This window comes from Erpetoichthys calabaricus, chromosome 5, assembly GCF_900747795.2.
Source record: "Erpetoichthys calabaricus chromosome 5, fErpCal1.3, whole genome shotgun sequence".
Lineage (NCBI taxonomy): Eukaryota > Metazoa > Chordata > Cladistia > Polypteriformes > Polypteridae > Erpetoichthys > Erpetoichthys calabaricus.
In genome coordinates, this window is record NC_041398.2 from 86,202,429 (window position 1) to 86,225,190 (window position 22,762).

At 39.3% G+C, this 22,762-nt stretch overlaps 1 protein-coding gene across 3 annotated transcripts in view; it reads right to left on the reverse strand.

Moving 5' to 3' along the window:
- Positions 1–22,762, reverse strand: part of LOC114652763 (uncharacterized) — a 363,527-nt gene that overhangs the window by 276,053 nt on the left and 64,712 nt on the right. For all 3 annotated transcript variants that reach the window (XM_051927768.1, XM_051927767.1, XM_051927766.1), the window contains 3 exons: positions 22,540–22,653; positions 20,279–20,379; positions 19,743–19,888 (listed from right to left, as the gene is read on the reverse strand). In XM_051927768.1, the coding sequence (XP_051783728.1) occupies positions 19,743–19,888; positions 20,279–20,379; positions 22,540–22,653 (361 nt within the window). The remainder of the gene's footprint in view (positions 1–19,742; positions 19,889–20,278; positions 20,380–22,539; positions 22,654–22,762) is intronic.

Genomic DNA, 22,762 nt, shown 5'->3' on the forward strand with positions numbered 1-22,762 from the left:
AGCAGCCATAAAGTCTTCATTTCAAAGGAAGCAGGTAGGATTACTCTCTGAGTGAACATTGTGATAAAGTTTATTATGCATTATATGCTGTAATATTTGCCTATATAAAGAGTGCCCAGAGATTATGAATGATTTGGCATCACAAATAAATCTGCTTTGACCTGATCAGAAAACATTCTAATTAAGGTCAATTTAGGCTAAAAATGTTTACAGTTTTTATGTGCCATCAGAAGCCAAGCCAGGACAGGATAGCCTAGTGTGTCCACAAAAACTGCTGCTAGATAGATAGATAGATAGATAGATAGATAGATAGATAGATAGATAGATAGATAGATAGATAGATAGATAGATACTTTATTAATCCCAATGGGAAATTCACATTCTTCAGCAGCAGCATACTGATACAATAAATAATATTAAATTAAAGAATGATAATACTACAGGTGAAAAAAAAAAAACAGACAATAACTATGTATAATGTTAAATATTAACGTTTACCCCCCCTGGTGGAATTAAAGAGTCGCATAGTTTGGGGGAGGAACGATCTCCTCAATCTGTCTGTGGAGCAGGACAGTGACAGCAGTCTGTCGCTGAAGCTGCTCTTCTGTCTGGAGATGACATTATTTAGTGGATGCAGTGGATTCTCCATAATTGATAGGAGCCTGCTGAGCGCCCTTCGCTCTGCCACAGATGTTAAACTGTCCAGCTCCATGCCAACAATAGAGCCTGCCTTCCTCACCAGTTTGTCCAGGCGTGAGGCTGTTACTGTGAAGGGTTTAGGTGAGCTCATTATACGACGGATTAGTTCAGTTTCACTATAACCACCTTTTTTATGCCTCATATTACTACAGACTGATTATACTTTTTCTACATGTTAAGTTTGTAAATACACAAAATCCACTACTGAAAGTGAATAGAAGGAAAATAAGACTGTATTTTTCAGTGAGAAAAATCTTAATTGTTTTGTTAAAAGCATGTTCCATGTCAATCTTGCTAAAGCCTTACAGAATGTTGTTTTTATTGTAATGCAGGTGCAGATGAGTCTCATAGGGATAGGGATACTGAGGGAAGTGTGAATAAAGCAGAAGAGTCTACTCAGGGGCAGATTAAACAGGCCACAGCAACTCAGCAGCAGAAATTTGAAGATGAGACTGTTGATAACTTTGATTACTTTGCTCGTCCTCAGTTACAGAACATAAATGCAATTTTTTCATTTCATCCACAATAATCTCCAAGTTGTCCTATACCAAAAGTTTACAACAGAAAAGATGGAACCAACCGTAAATGGTTGACTTTCTGTGAAAAAAATCAATCTCTCTACTGTACTGCATGTCTGGCATTTGCTCCGTGTTCACCAAAGAATAGAGGAGCATGAAAAAAGTACAAAGATAGTGCAGATGCCTAATTTGTGAAAGCACAAATGGCAGATGTCAGAAGCCTATTGATCAGCAACCAAATGTTATTACATGTTGAACAAGTTAAAAAGAAACATCAGGTGATGGAGAGTGTAGTTGATGTTATAAAAGTTATTCGCAAATGTGGCCTTAGCTTCAGAGGTGATAAAGAAGAGGCTGCTTATCTATATTACTAACCGAGAATGCTAAACCGGATGATGGACGCAGGCACATCCGGCCATGGGCCGTAGCTGCAAAAAGACGTACTGCGCAGGCGCAAAAAGAGTCCGCGAGAGTCGGCTGAGGAGCCGAGAAAGGCGGACAAAAGAGGGCGGACAAAAGAGGGCGAGAGAGGCGCAGGCGCAAAAAGAGTCCGCGAGAGTCGGAGAAAGGCGGACAAAAGAGGGCGACAAAGGCGGATGAGGGGCCGCGAGTGGCGGACAAGACCACAGAAAAAAGGAGTCACACAAGCACCGAAAAAAGGAAAAGGCACATAAAAAAGTACTCAACCGCGGGCAAAGCACAAAACACATTGCACACGAAACTAAACACAACAAAAAAAAAGAACAGACGAGCGCACAACGGCAAGGCACGACCCCCCTACAGGCACGGGACGGGACGGGACACACACCAAGAGGGGTATTCAACAAGCCCATGGAAGACAATAAAAAAGAACACAAAACCACCCCACAGACCCTACAAGCAAGGGACGGGACACACACAAAGAGGGGGATTCAAACAAGACACAGGAACACAAAAAGAAAGAAGACGCTCGCGCAACAACAATCCCCCCCACACATCCATAAGAAGTGACACCCAAAGCCACATATTCTAAAGTGAACGTCGACACCTTCACACTAGGCAGCATGGGTGTCGGCGTAGGTGTCAAGCCCATGGGACACAAAAAGAAAGAAGACGCTCGCGCAACAACAATCCTCAACCCCCCCCTCAATAAGAAGTGACACCCAAAACCACATTTCTAAAGTAAACGTCCATATTAAACATACGTCATCTGAACACCTTCACACTAGGCAGCATAGGTGTGAGCATAGGTGTATCTCCTTACAATAAAGCACTATTAACCGTTCAACTGCAGAAAAGGATACATATTAACAGTGAGTGCGATCCTCCTTATTTCGCAAAGCGGTGGCAAATCAATTAAAACTACAAAATAGCGCGTCACAAATAATGTACATGCAACAACGCGTCAGTCAAACGCCACAAGCAAAACATGCCCGTCGCGGACATCAACGCCAGACACCTGCTAAATGCTTACGCCAGTTGGCTGACAACGCCTTCAATAATGAGTCCACTATTGAGGAAAATTCATTGGGATTAATGAATGTCATTTGCAATCATTGTCATTCACTTAACTTCCCAGAAGAAACTGGCAATACAAATAATGAATTTACACGTAGTTGTCAAAAGGGTAAAATTAGACTGCCTCCTTTACATATAATCACCACGGACCCAGTGTCATTGAAACAAAACCGGAATAAAGCTAGGTCAGAAATTAAAGACAGAGTAGAAAGCAAAGTAAAACGTCATAAACAGGTTGAACAAGGGGGCCACGCACATGGACAGCAGGTTACAGATAATGAAGACCGGAATTCAAAAGCTTGAAAAACATGAGCTCAACTGACCAAAGATACAAACTGAAACGAGAAAAACTACGGGGTCCGCAGTAGTCCAAAATGCACCGCGTAATAGTACGGACGAAGCTCTGTATTACCAGTGGGGGACTCCAGAATGACACGGGCAAACGCTCCGTATTAAACGTGCGTCATCCGGACACGTAGCTGCCCAGCGGGCACGGGTTCAAAACGCCGGGGATAGGCGAGCGAAGCGAGCAGGGGGCGGAGCCCCCTTGTAGCTTAGAAAACATTGCTTTTAACCATGGAAATGTCCTCGAACTGATTTTGCTATTAAGCAAATATGGCATTTACCTTCAGCAGCATGTACTGTAAATACCTGCATAGAAAGTAGCAAAAAGCAGCACGAAACTGGCGTGAAGGGCAGAGGCTCTTTAGTTACCCTAATGGGGGAGGCCGCTTGATGGATGAGGTCTCCAGGACTCTAAATATATCCAAATTTTATTATGTGATATCATCAACTGTTAAATTCTGCTCCATACTTCTAAAATTTTTGTTTTCATACTGTATTGAGGATTTGTTCTATTCTGTGTATTGTATTGTATTGTATTGACCCCCTTCTTTTGACACCCACTGCACGCCCAACCTACCTGGAAAGGGGTCTCTCTTTGAACTGCCTTTCCCAAGGTTTCTTCCAATTTTCCCTACAAGGTTTTTTTGGGAGTTTTTCCTTGTCTTCTTAGAGAGTCAAGGCTGGGGGCTGTCAAGAGGCAGGGCCTGTTAAAGCCCATTGCGGCACTTCTTGTGTGATTTTGGGCTACACAAAAATAAATTGTATTGTATTGTATTACCCTGCTGTCTAAGGACAGGTTCAGCAAAGTTGTGGATGTAATCAGTCAACTCATAAAGAGAGCAATAGCAGAGCAAGTTAGACAGGCTGGCATGTTTTCTGTTCACATAGACACAACGCAGGATATCAGCTCTAAAGACCAGTGCTCTATCACATTTAGATATGTAACGGATGTCATCCATGAAAGACTGATTGCCATAGTGGACTGCGAGTCATCTACAGGGCAGCATTTTGCAGAGATCCTGGAAAAAGTGCTAGAGAAGCTCAATATTGACATCAGCACATGTGTGGGCAACTCAACAGATGGTGCAGCTAATATGCAGGGTCAGTGTCAAAGGTTTTCTGCACTTCTCTCTGAGCAGTCACCCTCTCAGATTCATATATGGTGTTGTGCACATCTTTTAAATCTTGTCCTTGCAAACACAACAGGCAGTGCCTCCCTCTTCTCACTGCTGAAATAGCAGTTTTCTTGAGAGAGTCGTACAAGCAAATGCAGAAGTGGGAACAGATGAGTCAGGACACACACCACAGAAGACTTTGCCCAATAGGGCACACAAGGTGGTGGGCTAAGGATTAGGCACTAAGCAAAGTATTTGGGTGTTTTGGGAATCCTCAGGGAGCCTTGTTTTTTGAAGTGCTTTTGACTTTACACGCCATTGTAGAGGACAGTGCACAAAAGCCAACTATGAGGGCCAAGGCAAAGGGATTCATAGAAGGCCTTCTGAAGTATGAAACAGTGTTCACTGCTCAAATTTTCCTATGCATTTTTGAGCAGACATCTCCTTTATCAAAATACTTAACAAACAAAGGGAATGGATATTATCACAGCTCAACGGCTGGTTGAAGGGACAGAGGACAGTCTCAGGAAGAGTGCTAGGGACATTGAAGGAGTTAAGTGTGCAGCTGATACGTTTGTGCAATGGACTAACAGAAAGCTGCAGGAGGAAGAAAAGTGTGAGCTGGTGGTGCAAACTGCCCTTTCTGAGCGAAGGGTCGTAAAAAAAAAAAATGCCAGTGGAGCTTGCAAATGATAAGCCATTAGCATCAGCTATCACTTACTTCACTGTTAATATATACAAATTGTCATGTTAGACACAGTGACTGACAATATCCATAGAAGGTTTTCTGCTAATGCAAAACTTTGTTCAGATTTTGCCACTCAGGATCCTAGAAACTTTGCTCATGTGAGAGAAAAAGGGCTTCCGAGTTCAGCTCTGGAAGAAATAAGCAAATGTCATCTTAAATTTGACAGTAGAGCTACAGTTGGTACATTATGTAGTGAACTGTGCAGGCTTGCATTCCAGTGGGAGAAGTTAAAGATGTCCCCCATGCAGTGTTACATTGTCAGGACAGCCAGTAAAATGTCACAAGGAAGTCAGGAGGATCTTTCCACAGAACAGCAAGATGCTGAATTAGAGAACAAAACCTGTTCCTCCTGTAAAAACTGTGCCAATCTTCTAACTGATGAATACCATGTGATTGGACTGGCCTACAAGTTGTTATTAACACTGTCCATCATACAAGTAGCCTGTGAGAGAAGCTTCTCAACTGTAAAAAAACAGGCTCAGAAGCACTTTAGCCCAAAAGAACCTGGAAGCATACATGCTCATGTGCACTGAAAAAGAAATCCTTATGTCTGTGGACAATGATGTGATTATAAACAAGGTTGCAGAAACCAGTTCGTTACTCAGGCATTCATTAATCCTTTAAAGTTAGCCATGTGTTCATGAAGATACTGAGGAAAAACATTTTACAAGAAAGTTACACTGTATAACAAACAACCAAAGAACAGTGCAAATATTTTTGATTTATTTGATCTATTTGTGGTTAAGGGTTGGATATTTAGAAATGTAAAGCACAGAAGGAAGAAATTTATGTTGTCATAAAAGACATTGTTTTTGACAATGTGTCATTGCGTCATTGTGTGACTCATTTGCTTACTTGCAAAGAACCCTCAAGCTCCCAGAATATGCAACCACCCATGTGAAAGAAAGGGTGAGCTGAGAGTTTTAAAAACTAATATGTGGGTGTATACTGTATATAGTGGGCCGGTCTGAGGCATGAAACTCCCGGGCTGAAAATGACTCCCACTCCGGCCCTGGTTTCCTGTTCTTTATTTTAATTCTAAATTGTTTTTTCTAGATTAATTTTGAATTTATTTGCTGTATAAGTTCTGCAAATTGTATCTTCTTGATTGTATACTGTTACTTTCTTGAAATAGTTAAAAGGAAAAGTGACAGCTATGATCTAATAAATTAATTCTCTTCATAGTTTTAAAAACATCTGTCATATCACCACTTTAATCTTAATTTGCTTCAACTGAAACATTTCACTACTTCAATCATTCCTCATAGTACATACCTCACAGATTTGGAATCAGTATGGCCATGCTTCTATGATTTTTTCTAGCCTGGAGACCACAACTGCACACAGAACTCCAGATGAGGCAATATTTAGCTTAATATTGCTTAAGAACGGCCTCCTTTGACCTTTTCTCTACATACTGAGCTATGTAACCTACTGCCCTATTAGCCTAACTAATGACTTCTGCATGCTGTGTGGCTGAAGATAGTGATGAGTCCACTATGACTTCCATATCCTTAACAAGGTGTATTTTGATGCTTCAGACTTCCCAATGTCTATTCAAAGCTAATATTTTTACTTCCTACATTTAAAATCCTACTCTCACTTACATTAAAAATCATCTGCCATAAATTGGGCACAAGCCAGTATGTTGTTCAAATCCCTATGTAATGATTCAGCTGATTATCTGCCATTTCATCTAGCTTTGGTATCACCTACTTATGCAGACAGCTTTTTATTTATAACTAGACAAAAAGCCTGTTTCGACAACATAAGATGAAACGGGCACGAGTTTGTGTCAGTAGTGTATGAAGAACAAATGATAAGTAAGAAATAAATAAGAAAGTGATATCTTTAACTTGCACCTTCACATCACTCGCCTGCTGAAAGTACTTAATAATAATATGTTCTTACGTATTATTTTGAGTGTGAGGGTTGGCTGTGATCGGGGCTAATAGCCCATGCCTGGGTGGAAGGATTTGGGATTTCAGAATGATAATCCCAAAATGCATAGACTAAATCTGCCGTCTGCCGCGATGAAGCAGATTTTCTCTTTAGATGCATTTGTATAAGTTGGAAGTGATATGAACTTTGAAATGTTTAAGTCATGAATGTACCTGTTGAAGACAGTTGTATAATGCGTAGGCTAAATCCGCTGCCTGCCGCGATATTGGGGTTGGATTTCAGTCTAGTAAGGTTTTTCGGGCAGTGGCGCAGAAGGCGACTGCGCATTCGGCTTTGGACTGACGTCAGTGAGTGCACAGAAGGCAACTGCACATTCGACTTCGGACGGACGTGAGTGAATGAGTGAGTGAGGAGGCAGGCGAATTATGTACTAAGATTGTGTCAAATGTGTCACTGTATATTAAGAAGAGCAGTAGTCCCAGCACTTGTCCCAGAGGAATACCACTTTTTATCTTCCAATTCTGATAAGGGTCTTTGCACCATAACACTTTGATTCTAATTGCTGATCCAATTCTCTACCTGTTTACTGTGCCTTGAATTCCCACGTCTTTTAGATCGATACCTATGGAACATTTATTATGTCACTGTTGGTAAATTTTAATTCATCCTTACTATTCCTGATACACTTCACCTTCTCCTTGACCATCATTTTACTACTTAAATACTAAAAGAATCTCTCTTGGTCATCTATTGCCTTTTTAAACAATATATTTTTCTCTAACTGCTTTTTAGCTTTCCTAATAGCCTTTCTAACTGTTGGTCTCATAAGCCCTATAGTTGGAACTTCAGTTATATGACTTTTAAATCTTAGAAAGCTATGTTTTCCTTTACAGCTTTTGTTTTATCTCCTTATTTATCCAGAGCATAGTGTTTTTAATTTCCTACTGCTTCTAAATTTTGGGATAATCGTTTCCTGCATTATATGTAAAACACATTTAAACCTGCTCCACTGCATCTCAGCTGTCTATACACTTGTGTATTTTATCCTTTTTTAACACATCTGCTCAAAATTTACCCTGCTAAAGATAAACTTCAAAGTTTTAGTCTTTTCATCAGCACTTTGTCAAAACAATATCATGCTATAGTTACTTGACCCTAAAGGTTCAATCACCTTTACACACTGAACTCTATCCTGATTATTACAAAATACTAATTCCATACTTGTTTCTTTTTCACTGATAATTTAACATACTGTTTAAAAAAATGTTATTAACTTACATCTGTAAACTGCTCTTGTTCTGCTTGACTGTTTCTAAGATTAGCCCTGTTAATATGTAGGTAATTAATGTCCACAGTGGCTATAATCTATCTCATATAAAGATGTACATTGAAAGTACTGTCTGCCAATTCCCATTATCTAGCCCCAATCCCTAATGCTTTCTCGTCAGATTCAGAAATCATCAGGTTGAAGAAGACAAGCATTTACACTCTGTTTCACGTAAATGCCAACCTCCACTTTCATTTTTGGCTATTAGCGCTAAAGGTATGTAATCGGGATTGGTTTTGTCTGTTACGGGAGATGGAAGTCTACAGTGGAGCTCCGTTAGCAGTGGTGTTATTTTTCTCTTATTTCTTATTATCCCGAGGTATCATGTATTTACTCAACCCGAGGAGTTTCTATTACAGTATATGCAAGCATATATAAACATGAGCAACAAGAAAGGGGCTCAGAAAGAAACGGAAAAGAAATCTAAAGCTACATCCAAGCCTAGACAGGGATCAAGTATAAGTTCAAGGTACGACCTTTCAGAGACTGACCTGGAATAAGCAAGTGAAAGCACAGACTTCCCAGTACCCCGCTCCGCTGCATCATCTCCAGTCAAGAGCGAAAATGGGAGCGAACGTGCAAGTGATGCAGGTTACGATAGCTCGTCGATTCCAGAAGAACACTTGAAACTGGAAATGGCCTTGCAGTCCGCGCTTTCATCTACTCGTCGCGGGCCGAACCATCAGCTGTAATAGGGCTTGCTGCGTCACCTGCAGAACGCGAAGGCCGAAACAATCTGTCCGAACTGAAGGTAATGATCGCTACAATGGCCATGGCCATTGCTCGTGACATAAATGAGATCAAGAAAGATATAAAGAAAGAATAAATGGTGTGTTCAAGACAAACAAGAAGACAAACAAGAAGCTGCGGGTGGAGCTGCAGCTGGAGCTGCAGGAGCCGCGGCAGGATAATAAAGACTTGAAGAAACATGTATATAATTGCTTTGAGGCAGCCTTTAAAGGTATTGTTTTGTCTTGGTAGAGTATTATATTTCTCTACTTTCCCCTTTTGTATTATTAATATGTAGTCTTTGGCAGAATGCCTCAAATCTCACAGACTTATCACTGTTTATAAAGTATTGTATCATATAACTTCTCCCCACCTTCCCTTCTACATCTATAACCTCAGGTAATTAGACAAGCAGGAGTTAAGGTACACTTTAATTAATGTATTATTGATAATATTCATAAATAATAACAATATGCAAAGTACATTTGAATATTGGCAACCATACAACCTGATAAATGATGATGTGTAGTTTCTGGCGGCACACAGACTTGTTAGTTATTTAAAATGTTTCTAGTTAAGGCATCATTTGTGGTCAGCTTTCATCAGAACAGGCCACATGCCTGTCTGAATATGGCTGCTGAGCTGTGCTCTTCAATGTGTTGTCCTTCTCAGTTCATGGTGTGAGATGGTCCTTCATCAGTTTGGTAAGAGAGAGAGAGCTGGGTAAAGCAAGCACATTTATAGGTTTTTTGTCCAAACCCTACAGCCAATAGGGCTTCATAGTGCTTAAAGCTCTTGATACAAGCCAATTCCAAACAGCCATACTTCAGACCAATGGGGCAGAAAACCTTCACACCGCCCCCAAAACCATATGTTAAGGTAAAGCTTGGCAGTTAGGCAGCCTGGCTTTCCTGTGGGGATTGACTGAGAGCCCTGCAGAGAAACACTTGCCAAACTTGTTTGAGGCACTTCCCCCAACTCTGTCGTAAAATTACAAAGAGACTCATTCCTAAAAGGGGGGAAGGGGTTCTTAAACCATCAAACCATTGCTGTTATTATGAATAATGTAACACTAATATTACATTGCTTTGTCTAAGTTACAAATAAAGACATACAAAATATTTATCAACTTGTATGCAAAATTTCACATCACAACAGGTATGCTGGAAAAAATTGAGGAACACATTCAGGAAAATGCATCTAACTTTGAGAATAAACTGACAGCACTTGTCAATCAGCTGGAAGATGTTAAGCAGACATTCACGACTCAAACTGAAACGGCTGAACATTTGTCATCCACCGCTGACGGAAAAGCAACAACTGCAAATTCCGAATGCAAAAAACTTGGAGACAGATTTGCTGCTCTGGAAGATGGATGCAGAAGGAGTAATATTAGAATCGAAGGTCTACCTGAGAATCGTGAAAGTCCAAATCCAGTGAAACTCGTAGCTGAACTATTCTCAAAAATAATTGGAGAAGACTTTAAATCAGACACCGAGAGAGCAGCAGCTTACTGCATACGGGGATCAAATACCTTTAAACCTAGGACGCTTGTTGTGCGCTTCGAGAAATTATAATCTAAATTTAATGTCACTTTTCAAACAGAAACAAGAGATTATATATGAAAATAACCACATTCGTATCTTCCCTGATTTCTCACCCTCAAAAAGCTGCTAAATGAGATGCTTTCTACAACATTAAACAGCGCTTACGGAAAGCAGAGATCATATACAGCCTCGTATATCCTGCCAAACTGAAAGTGAACATTCAAGGCAAGCATTATATCTTTACCACTATGGAGGAAGCAGAAAAAGAACTAAGAAAACTGAGCCCAACACTCTTCTGAAATACGATCATGAGTCGCATTCTGTCATGGCATGGCAAAGAAGATCTTACTGGCTGTCTGATCCGCTTGCAATGATACTGGTACCATAATTATACATCCTTTTCCCTTCTCGGACACTTTCTGTTTATGTTTTAATTACAATTATACGCGTATATGTATATATGTGCAGAAGAAATTAAATTAGTAACTTTTAATTTATTAATTTATTTTTTTTAAAGGAGACTGTTTAACATCATACCCTTGGTTTATTGTTATTGTTATTATTGTATTAGGGCTTACTATGCTTATCCAGGGCCACATTTTAATACCATTTCCTGGGTTTACTATCTTACTATTTCAAGACTGTTAAAGACTACTAGCCAACCCGCGGCGTAGCATACGCCACATAATCACGCCGCTTTTTAAATGATTTTTAAACACAGGGAAAAAAATGAACATTTGAAAAATCCGTAATTTAATAAACCACCAAGAAAAGTAACATTGCACGCTACGAACCAACATACAATCATCGTTCAGTACACACTGCCTGCTCATGTACCCGCCACCAACTCCTCACCTGAGTCGCTTTCGTCTGTGTACAGTCCACATGCACCTGTGAGTCACGTTGACTATTCATTTTCCAAACACCGCCTCAGTCGCTTTTGTCTCTGCTACAGTCCACATGCATCTCTGAGCCACGTTGTCTTTTCATTGTTCTTTGCGGTTCTGGCTGCTTTTCTATATATAATCCACCAAGTCACCCGACCATGGTAGTAGCGAGGGGGGGGGGGGGTACAAAGGGCAGGGATGTAATCAGTGCGAGCGTACTGGGAATTCCTCGTTTGTGGGGAACAATTGCAAGCCCCGGTCTACAGCACGAATGGGGTTCAACAGCTTACCCACATTTCTCGGCGCCGGGTAGACACACGTTGATCCATTCAGTGTAGCGCGCGTGCAGTACCGGACATCCAAGGGCATCACAGACCTGTTAATGCTCAATCTCACGTGGCTGAAAGCCATTTGTCCCTCTAAGAAGTTGGACGCTGACTGCTCTTGGGTCGCGTAACTATTTAGCAGGCGGGAGTCTCGTTCGTTTTCTGAATTAACCAGACAAATCGCTCCACCAACTAAGAATAGGCCATGCACCACCACCCACAGAATCGAGAAAGAGCTATCAATCTGTCAATCCTCTCCGTGTCCAGGCCAGGTGAGGTTTCCCGTGTTGAGTCAAATTAAGCGAAAGGCTCCACACCTGGTGGTGTCCTTCCATCAATTCCTTTAAGTTTCAGCTTTGCAGCCATACTCCCCACTGGAACCCAAAGACTTTGGTTACCTGGTTGGCTGCCCGGCGGGTCATGGAAATGGAAATGACCCGCCGGATCGCCTGTCAACATCGTTTATGGTCAGAACTACGACAGTATGTGACTGTCTTTGAACCTCCGACTTTCGTTCTTGATTAATGAAAACATTCTTGGCAAATGCTTTTGCTCTCACTCGAATTGTTGTTGGGTGTGTGCCATGGTCGGCTGCTTAGTGAATTGTTGGTGGGCAGGGCTCTGTGTTGTCGGCGGGCGTGGCTTTGTGAGTTGTCATCGTATCCCATGGTCTTAGCATTGGTGGGCGGGTCTCTGTGAGTTGGCGGGCGTGGCTATGCCATGTGTACCCCATGGTTGTCTTGCTTGTTCTGTCGGCTATGCCGTGCGTCTCCCATGGTTGTCTTCCTTGTTCTGTTGGCTTAGTGAATTATATATATAGATATTTTATGCTTATAGTATTTGGACTGTATTGGCAATAGATACAGTAATCCCTCCTCCATCGCGGGGGTTGCGTTCCAGAACCCCCCGCGAAAGGTGAAAATCCGCGAAGTAGAAACCATTTGTTTATATGGTTATTTTTATATTGTCATGCTTGGGTCACAGATTTGCACAGAAACACAGGAAGTTGTAGAGAGACAGGAACTTTATTCAAACACTGCAAACAAACATTTGTTTCTTTTTCAAAAGTTTAAACTGTGCTCCATGACAAGACAGAGATGACAGTTCCGTGTCACAATTAAAAGAATGCAAACATATCTTCCTCTTCAAAGGAGTGCGCATCAGGAGCAGATAATGTCAGAGAGAGAGAGAAAAGCAAACAAATCAATAGGGCTGTTTGGCTTTTAAGTATGCGAAGCACCGCGGCACAATGCTGTTGAAGGCGGCAGCTCACACCCCCTCCGTCAGGAGCAGAGAAAGAGAGAGACAGATAAAAACAAACAATCAAAAATCAATACGTGCCCTTCGTGCTTTTAAGTATGCGAAGCACCGTGCAGCATGTCGCTTCACGAAGCAGCTGCACAGAAGGGAGCGTGAAGATAATCTTTCAGCATTTTTAGACGAGCGTCCGTATCGTCTAGATGTGCGTACAGCCCCCCTGCTCAATCCCCCTACGTCAGGATCAGAGAATGTCAGCGCAAGAGAGAGAGAGAGAGAAAAGTAAGTTGGGTAGCTTCTCAGCCATCTGCCAATAGCGTCCCTTGTATGAAATCAACTGGGCAAACAACTGAGGAAGCATGTACCAGAAATTAAAAGACCCATTGTCCGCAGAAATCCGCGAACCAGCAAAAAATCTGCGATATATATTTAAATATGCTTACATATAAAATCTGCGATAGAGTGAAGCCGCGAAAGGCGAAGTGCGATATAGCGAGGGATTACTGTATCTCAATTTTAATCCTCAAACGCCGCTGCTGGGGGCTTATTTTGTTTTGGACGTGCTCTGTCTAGGTATGTCAGAGGACTAGGACTTTGTGAAGTGTGGTGCAGCCTCAAGTGTGGAGGCATAATGGGGGGGTGGGGGGGCTGGGGGGGAGAGAAAGAGAGCAAGCTATATCTAATCTATCCTTTTAATCCTTATAATGATAAGTGCCAATGTAACAATAGGCTTCATGGCAATAACTCCTGGGAAAATTGGAAATTTAGGTGAAAGCTGTCTCACTTTCAGTTAAGACTACAAAATGACATCAAAAATTCAGAATCAATGTCTCCATGACTGGACAGTTAACTTTGTGAGTTGGAATGTTAAAGGCCTGAATCATGAATTAAAGAAAAAGAAAGTATTCTCTCACCTAACAGGTCTAGAAGCGAAAATAGTATTTTTACAGGAGACCCATTTATTAAGCAAGGATCAGTTCCTGCTGCAAAAAGACTGGACTGGCCAAATAACCATTCCAGCTTTACAAAAAAAAAAAACTAGAGGTGTGGGAATTCTTATACACAGAACAGTCTCATTTGTATTATCAGATGCAATATCTGATCCTGAAGAGAGATATGTGATTGTCATGAGTAATTTATTTAACTGTAAAGTGATTCTGATAAATGTTTATGTACCCAATGTGCATAATAGAGAATTCATGCAAAATGTATTTGCATCCATTCCAAATGTGAACACTCATATAATTATAATGGCTGGGGACATTAATTGTGTTTTAAATCCAGACTTAGGTAGGTCTCCTGTCACAGGGGTGATGACATCTAACACTGCAAAGACAATTACACAGTTTGCAACTGATCACAACCTATCAGACCCCTGGAGATTTCTAAACCCAAACTAAAGAGCATATTCCTTCTACTCACCAGTGCATCATTGCTACTCAATAATTGGTTATTTCTTTGTAGATAACAATTTCTTGCCTACAATAAAATCTTGCAAGTACGACGCTATTGTTATTTCTGACCATACCCCTTTGATCTTGGAGCTAAAATCATTATGCCCCACATACTCATCTCGTAGATGGCGTCTTAACTCACTTTTATTAGCAGAAGACAACTATACAGAATTTATATCCAAACAAATCAGCTTTTTTCTAGAGACAAATACATCCTCAGAGGTCTCTGCAGGAATACTCTGGGAAACCCTGAAGGTCTTTTTAAGATTACAGATTATCTCATATCTTTACCACAGAAATAAATTGGAAACCAAAAAGGTATCAGAGCTAATCAATGAAATTATTAGAATAGATGAAGAACATGCCAGGTGTCCAAGTGAGGCTCTTCATAGGAAAAGGCAGGCTCTGCATTCAGAAATCAACCTCTTGACGACTAAAGAAACAGAGCAACTCATTTTTACATCAAGACATCATTACTACGAATACGGAGAGAAAGCTAATAAGATCTTAGCTCAACAAATCCACAAGCAAGAAGTTTGCAATGCAATGCCAGCAATCACCAACACAAATGGAGACAAAATCATTGACCATAAAAATATAAAGCACACATTTAGAGAGTATTACAAATCCTTATATTCTACTGAGTTTAAAGAAGACAAGACACAATCTAATTCATTTCTGGATGCATTACAGATACCACAAATAGATACTCTCAGTGCAGAGGAATTGGATAAACCTCTGGCAATAACAGAATTACTAGATGCTATAAAGTCACTTCAGAGTGGGAAAGCAGCAGGTCCCAATGGCTACCCTGCTGAATTTTATAAGAAATTCTCCACTCAGCTAGCTCCCCTCTTATTAGCAACATTTACAGAAGCTAGAGACAATAAAATTCTGCCTCAAACTTTTTGACAAGCATTAATCACCGTCTTTCCTAAACAAAATAAGGACTTATTACAATGTGCATCATACAGACCAATTTCACTTCTAAATAATGATGCTAAGATACTCTCCAAAGTCCTAGCTAGAAGGATGAAGAAAGTGCTGCCTTCGGTAATATCACAAGATCAAACTGGATTTATTGAAGGTCGACACTTAGCTTCCAATCTTCGACACCTGTTTAATATGATATATTCACTTGCAAAGTCAAACACCCCAGAGATATTATTATTGTTGGTTGCAGAAAAAGCATTTGATATGATTGAATGGAACTACCTTTTCACTACACTGGAGAAATTTGGGTTTGGCCCGAACGTTTGTGCTTGGTCAAACTACTGTATACCAATCCAAAAGCTTCAGTTTGTATTAACAATATTAATTCAGACTACTTTAAACTAGCCATTGAGCCATTGGCAGTTCACTGTAGAAATGCTTATGAGATAAAGGGGATTATCAGAGAAGGACATGAACAGAAAATTTCTCTATATGCAGATGATATGGTACTGTATATATATCAGATCCACAAAATTCCGTGCCTACAATCCTAACAGCACTTACAGAATTTCAAAAGATTTCTGGTCTCAGAATTAATTTGACTAAATGTGTGCTCTTTCCAGTGAATTCTCAAGCACACAATATTAGATTGGACACCTTCCCTTTTATCATCGCAGATCAGTTCAAATACCTAGGGGTAAATATCACAAGTAAACATAAAGCTCTCTATCAACAAAATTTTGCTGTCTGTATGCAAAAAATTAAGCAAGACTTGTATAGATGGTTAACCCTTCATCTCACTTTAGCTGGAAGAATTAACATTGTTAAGATGAATATCCTTCCTAAGCTTCTCCTTTTATTTCAAAACATTCCAATATACATCAATAAATTGTTTTTTAAGAAATTAGATTCAACCATAACCTCATTTATTTGGAATTCTAAACATCTATGTATCCAAAGAGCAACCCTACAAAGACCTAAAGCAGAAGGCGGCATGGCTCTACCTAACTTTCAGTTTTACTACTGGGCAGCAAATATACAAGCTATAAAAACCTGGACATTGACACAAATAGATGAACATACACAGGCTTGGTTCACAATAGAAATAAAATCCTGCAGTACTTCTTTACATTCTTTGCTTTGTACCCCAATAAATGCAAGTTATCGCCAATATACTAACAACCCAATTGTGCTTCACTCACTCGGAATATGGAACCAATGTAGGAAGCATTTCAAGATAAAGAAGCTTTTATCGGTGGCATCTCTGCACGAGAACCACCTTTTTCCACCCTCTCAAACATATGCAGTTTTTAATGTCTGGAAAACATTTGGGATTAAATCACTTAGAGATCTGTACATTAGGGGTGGGCGGTATGACCAAAATTCTATATCACGGTATTTTTCTAAATTATCCCGGTTTCATGGTATTTGACGGTATTTTTTTCCCCATGCATGAGTGGATGTTAAACACATTTTCCACTGCAATTACTGGCTAAGAATAACCTATTCCACTGTCAAGAACATTGTACATTGTACAAAAAAAACATTTTAATGTGCACACAAGTATTAATACAGGTTTGCATTGCCCCATAAAGTGATACTTTTCAAGGGGGTGGCACTAATAAAGAGAAGGAAATCACATTGCATGACAGATGCAGTCAAAATATAGAACCTTTTTATTTAACAAATTTTGCAAAAACTTAAATTATAATTTTGACAACATATTTTCAACCATCCAAAGAGGTATTTAGACTTAGGAAAATATCCAGAAGTGCTTGTCAAAAGTTGTATTGCACTGAACAGGTCTTAGAAAAGGAATAAATAAATATTTTTTGTAAAACAACTACACTTTCTGTTAATGTTAACACGTTAAAGTGACTTTTTAAACAACTTTACCATCATTAAACTGCATAATATTTAAACTAATAAATAATAACAATAAAATAAATAATTGTATTATTACTGATAGTTGCACTATTACTTCAAGGCTTCAAAAGCCCAGGTGCATTACACAGTATTCACCAAATTAAAATAAAATAAAACAAGTGCAATCTTGGTGATGACATCTTTACCAACTGAACTATCATTTAGGCAAACTGCATTAATATGGACCTTGCTTCAAGCTAAGCTATATACATAAATAATACAACTGCAACTTGCATTTATAATTGTAGTTGTGGTATAGCCCTACAGAATCATATTAGGGCCACGGTGAAGAAAAAAAAATACGGACACAGGAAAGAAAAAAAAAACTATACGTCGAGAATAAAGTCGACATTTCCACTTTATTCTTGCCGTTTATGTCGAGATTAAAGTCGACATTTCCACTCTATTCTCATAGAGAGAAATGAAATTAAATATTCATTTTACAATGAAGTTTAGTTTACAATGTTCTACTTTAATGACAAAGTACGAGAATAAAGTCAACATGTCGTCACAATATTACACAGTACCCAGGTACATTACACTGTATTGAAAACAAATAAAACAAGTATAACTTGGCTTGCAGTATTATCCAGTAGTATAGAAACAGTATTTACACATCTGACCTTTTAAAAATAAAGCATCTCCAGGCGACAGACGTGACTCCTTTTTTTCAGCTCTCTGTCCATTTTCACCGCGTGGCATACCTATGCTACCGCCCACTATTTGGTGGTGTAGCAGTGAAAAAGAGCCCTAGTGCAACAAATCTGTGTTTAGCAGTGTAGCAGTGAAAAAGGTCCCCACTTGAACAGTTTCCGCTGCGCCACTTTCCGAACGTTGTTTAGGCAATTTAAACCGGTGTTGCGGTATAAGAAAAATCCATATCATAAAAAAAATAAAAAACAGTTTTCGGTATGAACCGGTATACCGCCCAGCACTACTGTACATAGACAACGTCTTTGCATCCTTTGAACAATTACATTCCAAATGTAACTTATCAGCAACACATTTCTTTCACTATATTCAACATTAGAAACTTTGTTAAACAGAACCTGCCCAATTTTCCTCACCTCCCACCTACCTCTATGCTGGAAAAAATATTGATCAGTCTTGAGGACTCAGACAGCATTTCTGCAATATACTGTATAAAACCATTCTACAGTCCCTCCATTTCAAAGATCCAAGAGGACAGTGGGAAAAGGATCTCTCACTCAATATCTCAGAAAAGGAGTGGAAGGTAGCAATGTAAAGAATCCGCTCATGCTCCATATGCATAAAGCATACAATTATTCAACTCAAAATTATATATCGAGCACATCTGTCTCGCTTTAAATTGTCCAAAATGATTCCAGGGCAAGATCCAACCTGCGAACGTTGCAATCAAGTTCCAGTCTCACTAGCCCACATATTCTGGATCTGCACCAAATTAACATCATTCAGGACCAAAATCTTTAAATGCCTATCAGACAGCCTTGGTGTCACAATCCCTCCTAACCCATTAACAGCTGTGTTTGGTGTACTCCCAGATGGGCTTAAAGTGGAGAAGGACAAACAAACTGTAATTGCCTTTACTACAATATTGGCATGTAGACTTAATGTATTTTGCTTAACTGGAAGAATCCTAATTCTCCTATTCTAAGTCAGTGGGTAACTGATGTTATATACTATTTGAAGTTCAAAAAAATCAAATTCGCACTTAGAGGATCTGTGCAGAACTTTTCCAAAACCTGGCAGGATCTAATCAATAACATTTTAGAATAAGGTTTTTAAGCACTGAGGATGCAGATTCACTCCCCTTTTCCCTTTTGTTTTCTTTTTTTTTTCTTCTCCATTTATCTTTATTCACTTATTAATTAATGTATTTACTTATTTTTACTAGCTTTATGTTTTACTCTGCTGGCTTAGCTCTCTTTCGCAGGGGTACGGTTGATTTGTTTTTGATCTTATTTTTGTAAAAATTGATCTATTTGTGTGGAATGTTGTGTGATTTCAATAAAATCAATAAAATTAAATAAAAATAAATAAATAAAGGTATGTAATCTTCTATGCTATACTCATCCCCACCTCTATTGTTTAATCAGGTTATTGCTACTGTATAATAAAATTATATTAATAGGCAATGTGATAGAGTAGTTCCGGCTTTGGATTTTAAAACCCTGAGATTGTGGATTCAAATCTGTTATGATCTCAGGGCAAACAAGACTTGGAGTGACCAGGAAAAGGATGTGAAAACAGAGCAGGACAAAACTGGGACATCGAAGAAAATTGTCTGTCAAAGCCCAAGTGAAGGACAAGAAACAAAGGAACAGTTTGTGACAAGAACCCAAAAGTTGACAAGTCCAGCCAGTATTGACTAATTGACACTAACCTGCCATGCCACTTATTTTTAGCCTTTGTGACAACTATACACCTGGAAATACTATGCTGCATATGAATGTCACTTTGCTATGGTGTTCAACATATGAAATGCTATAAAAAATATTGTGTTGGCTTTGTATATATGGTACAACATTGATAAACAAAGCAATAACTTACGATTTCTTTTAATTTCTGCAAGTTCATAAAGCTGGTTTTGAAGATCTTCTTTGTTCATATATTCAACTTTCATTTGGTAAATCCGTCCATAACGGAGACGCACAACAGCCTTTGTAGTTGCCATATAAGCTTTCTTTGTTCCTTTTCTTAAAATGTACAGAAAACCAATAATTTCAACAAATTACAGCTTCACATATTATTTCTAAGAAACTAACAAATTACAAAATGATATTAAACATAATCATGTTTGCACCAGTTATAGCAGCAAAAAAAAAAAAAAAAAATTTACATGTCACTACTCAATTCCAGTGGTAGATAAACAAATTTTTAAATCCATATGGTAAGTACTTTATCTAGTCAATAAGCCTGAGAAAGGCAGCAAACAGACCCACTCCAAGCAACATATCCAGTTTATAAGCAAACTTACATATTATATTTCCATCTTGCAAATGTTATTCCTACTCTAGTAAGATTTTTGAGGGAGGTCAAAATTTTATAGTCTTATTTTCTTATAAGAATTACTTTGATTTACTTACTCAGGAAGTAAATAGGATTGAAAGTGTCTGAGATTCATACCACCACAGTATTTTTTCAGAGCAGAAAATGACTTCTCTTCAGCTTTGATCATTTCTGACATCTGAAACATTAAAATGATAAAATCAAAACTAGTTTTCACCAATTGACCTATCAAGTCCCAGTTCATCTAAACATAGCATTAAGCATTAAATACGAACGTGAAAAAATATGCCATTATCACTAACCAAATCAGTTATCAAGAGGATATATGGCAAAACTAAGTGCAATATGTTAACAATATGAAGAAGGTTAGTTAAATAAATATAGAAGCAATCAGTGGGGTGAGGGATAAGTGGAGAGGTATTCCCAAAACTTCTTTATTATTCAGTTAATTACATTAAGATATTACTAGCTTCAGGGTTTAGCATTTCAAAATTTTCAATGGTTAAGTTCAAGCAGGACAAATATGACTTTCTGAAGGAAATTCAAAACCCGCAACTTAAATGAGGAAGAGAATACATTAAATTTATGTACCATTTTTCTCACTTCTTGAAGCACTTTACATTGAGATGGGGGAGCCACTTCAACCACCACCAATGTGCAGCATCCATCTGTATGGGCAACGGCAGTCATTTTGTGCCAGTACATTCACCATACATTAGTTATTAGGTGGTGAAGGGGAGAAAGAGATACTTAGCCAACAAGGCACAGCAGATGATTACCTGGCTGAAATGACCAGGCTGTGATGGGCAATTTAGCCAGGACATCGGGAAACACCCTGCTGTTTATGAAAGATGCCCAGGGATCTTTTACGACTACAGACAGTCAAGACCTCGGTTTTATGTTTCATTCAAAGGATGGCACCATTTTTGCAGCACAGTGTCACCGTCACTGCATTAGGGCACTGGGCTTAATACACAGACCATAGAATAAGTGCTCTCTGATAGCCTCACCAGCACCTCTTCCAGCAACCACTTAAGTTTTTCCTAGATGATTTCCCATCCAAATACTGGCCAGCCTGAGCATGCTTACCTTCGGGTGGATTACCTATTCTGAAGTGCATGTGGTATGGCTGCTGACAATCATAGATAAATTTAAAAAGCATAATTATTATTTATATTATTAAGAAATAATATAGTTCCAAAAATCAATCCAATTCATGGTCAGGGATTTATGTAACATTAGAAGTGCATTCAAGTCATTAAAGAGCCCTTGAAAGACCACCAGGCAACCGGAGTGTCCTCTCTCACATAGAATTGTTAATTAACCTCTCTAGCAAAGGGTGATTTTAGGGATGTGAATAGAAAATGTGTCTGGAGGAAAATCATAGGGAAAAAGCGCAGACTCTAAGTAGACAATGTGGGATCCTTGTTGTGGGATTCAAACCCAGGATGGCTGAAAGTATGACATGGTGGTGCAAAATTCCCATCTCCTCTGACCTTTGTTCTTTCTTTTGTCTTTGTTATTTGCTTTCTTATTCTCTTGGGGCTGTCCTGTTGTTTCCATCTGCCATTTTTGCAGGAGTGGCAGAACAAAAAGTATATTCTGCTAAAGGCAAATTAGCACTCAAACAGTAAAGCAACTCTTAAATCCTTAATATTATTAAATAATGTAATGGTGGACACCATCAGCTTATCTTAGTTCAAGAAGGTGTAGCAGTGGAGGCTTTTATCGACCTCTCGAACCCTCAGGTACCACTCCAAACACCAGGTAAAAGTCCAAGACTTCTTTATTTTATAATAATCACGTGCACAAAGCACCCTACACTCCACACTACACATATAATAAATCAACACTCTACAAATACTAATCCTCCTCTCCCAGACACTTCGCCACCCTACCTCCCAGCTCAGCTCAATGTCTGGGCTTTCCCAGCATCCTTTTATACCCCCTGACCCGGAGGTGTTCCTGCCCAACAGTCCACAAGTCCTTATTACTTCCGGGTCAGGGTAAAAGTCATTTTCTTCAACCTGGAAGTACGTCATTTCTCCTGTTCATGTGACCAGGACGTACTTCCAGGTTATAGGGCACATAACAGTCCGACAGCCTCCCTACAGCCACTCCTGGTGGCCCCCATGGTATCCAGCAGGGCTGTGCATACAAACTACAAAGTCCATGAAGCCCTGCTGGAATTCGGGGAACTTCCATGCTGTCGGGAGAGCTCCACCTGTCGGCCTGGGGGTGAGGGCCGGAATATTTAGCTGGCCATCCACCACAAAGGTTAATGTTTAACTTATGGTACATAACTTGAAATTCATGTAATATTTATAAAACCAATCACCTTTTTCTCTGAAACTGATGATGTATAATCGCAGTTTTGGATCATTTTTGTAATTATCTCTTTCTTCTGGTCACTGTCAATTTCATCTTCATACTTTTCAAGTTCCTCTGCAAACTATTAAAGAGTATTAGAAGTATCAAATTATGAACAATTAATTCATCTGCATTAATCATCTTCATAGCAACAGGCTCAAGATAACACACCCAACTTTAATGAATTGTCA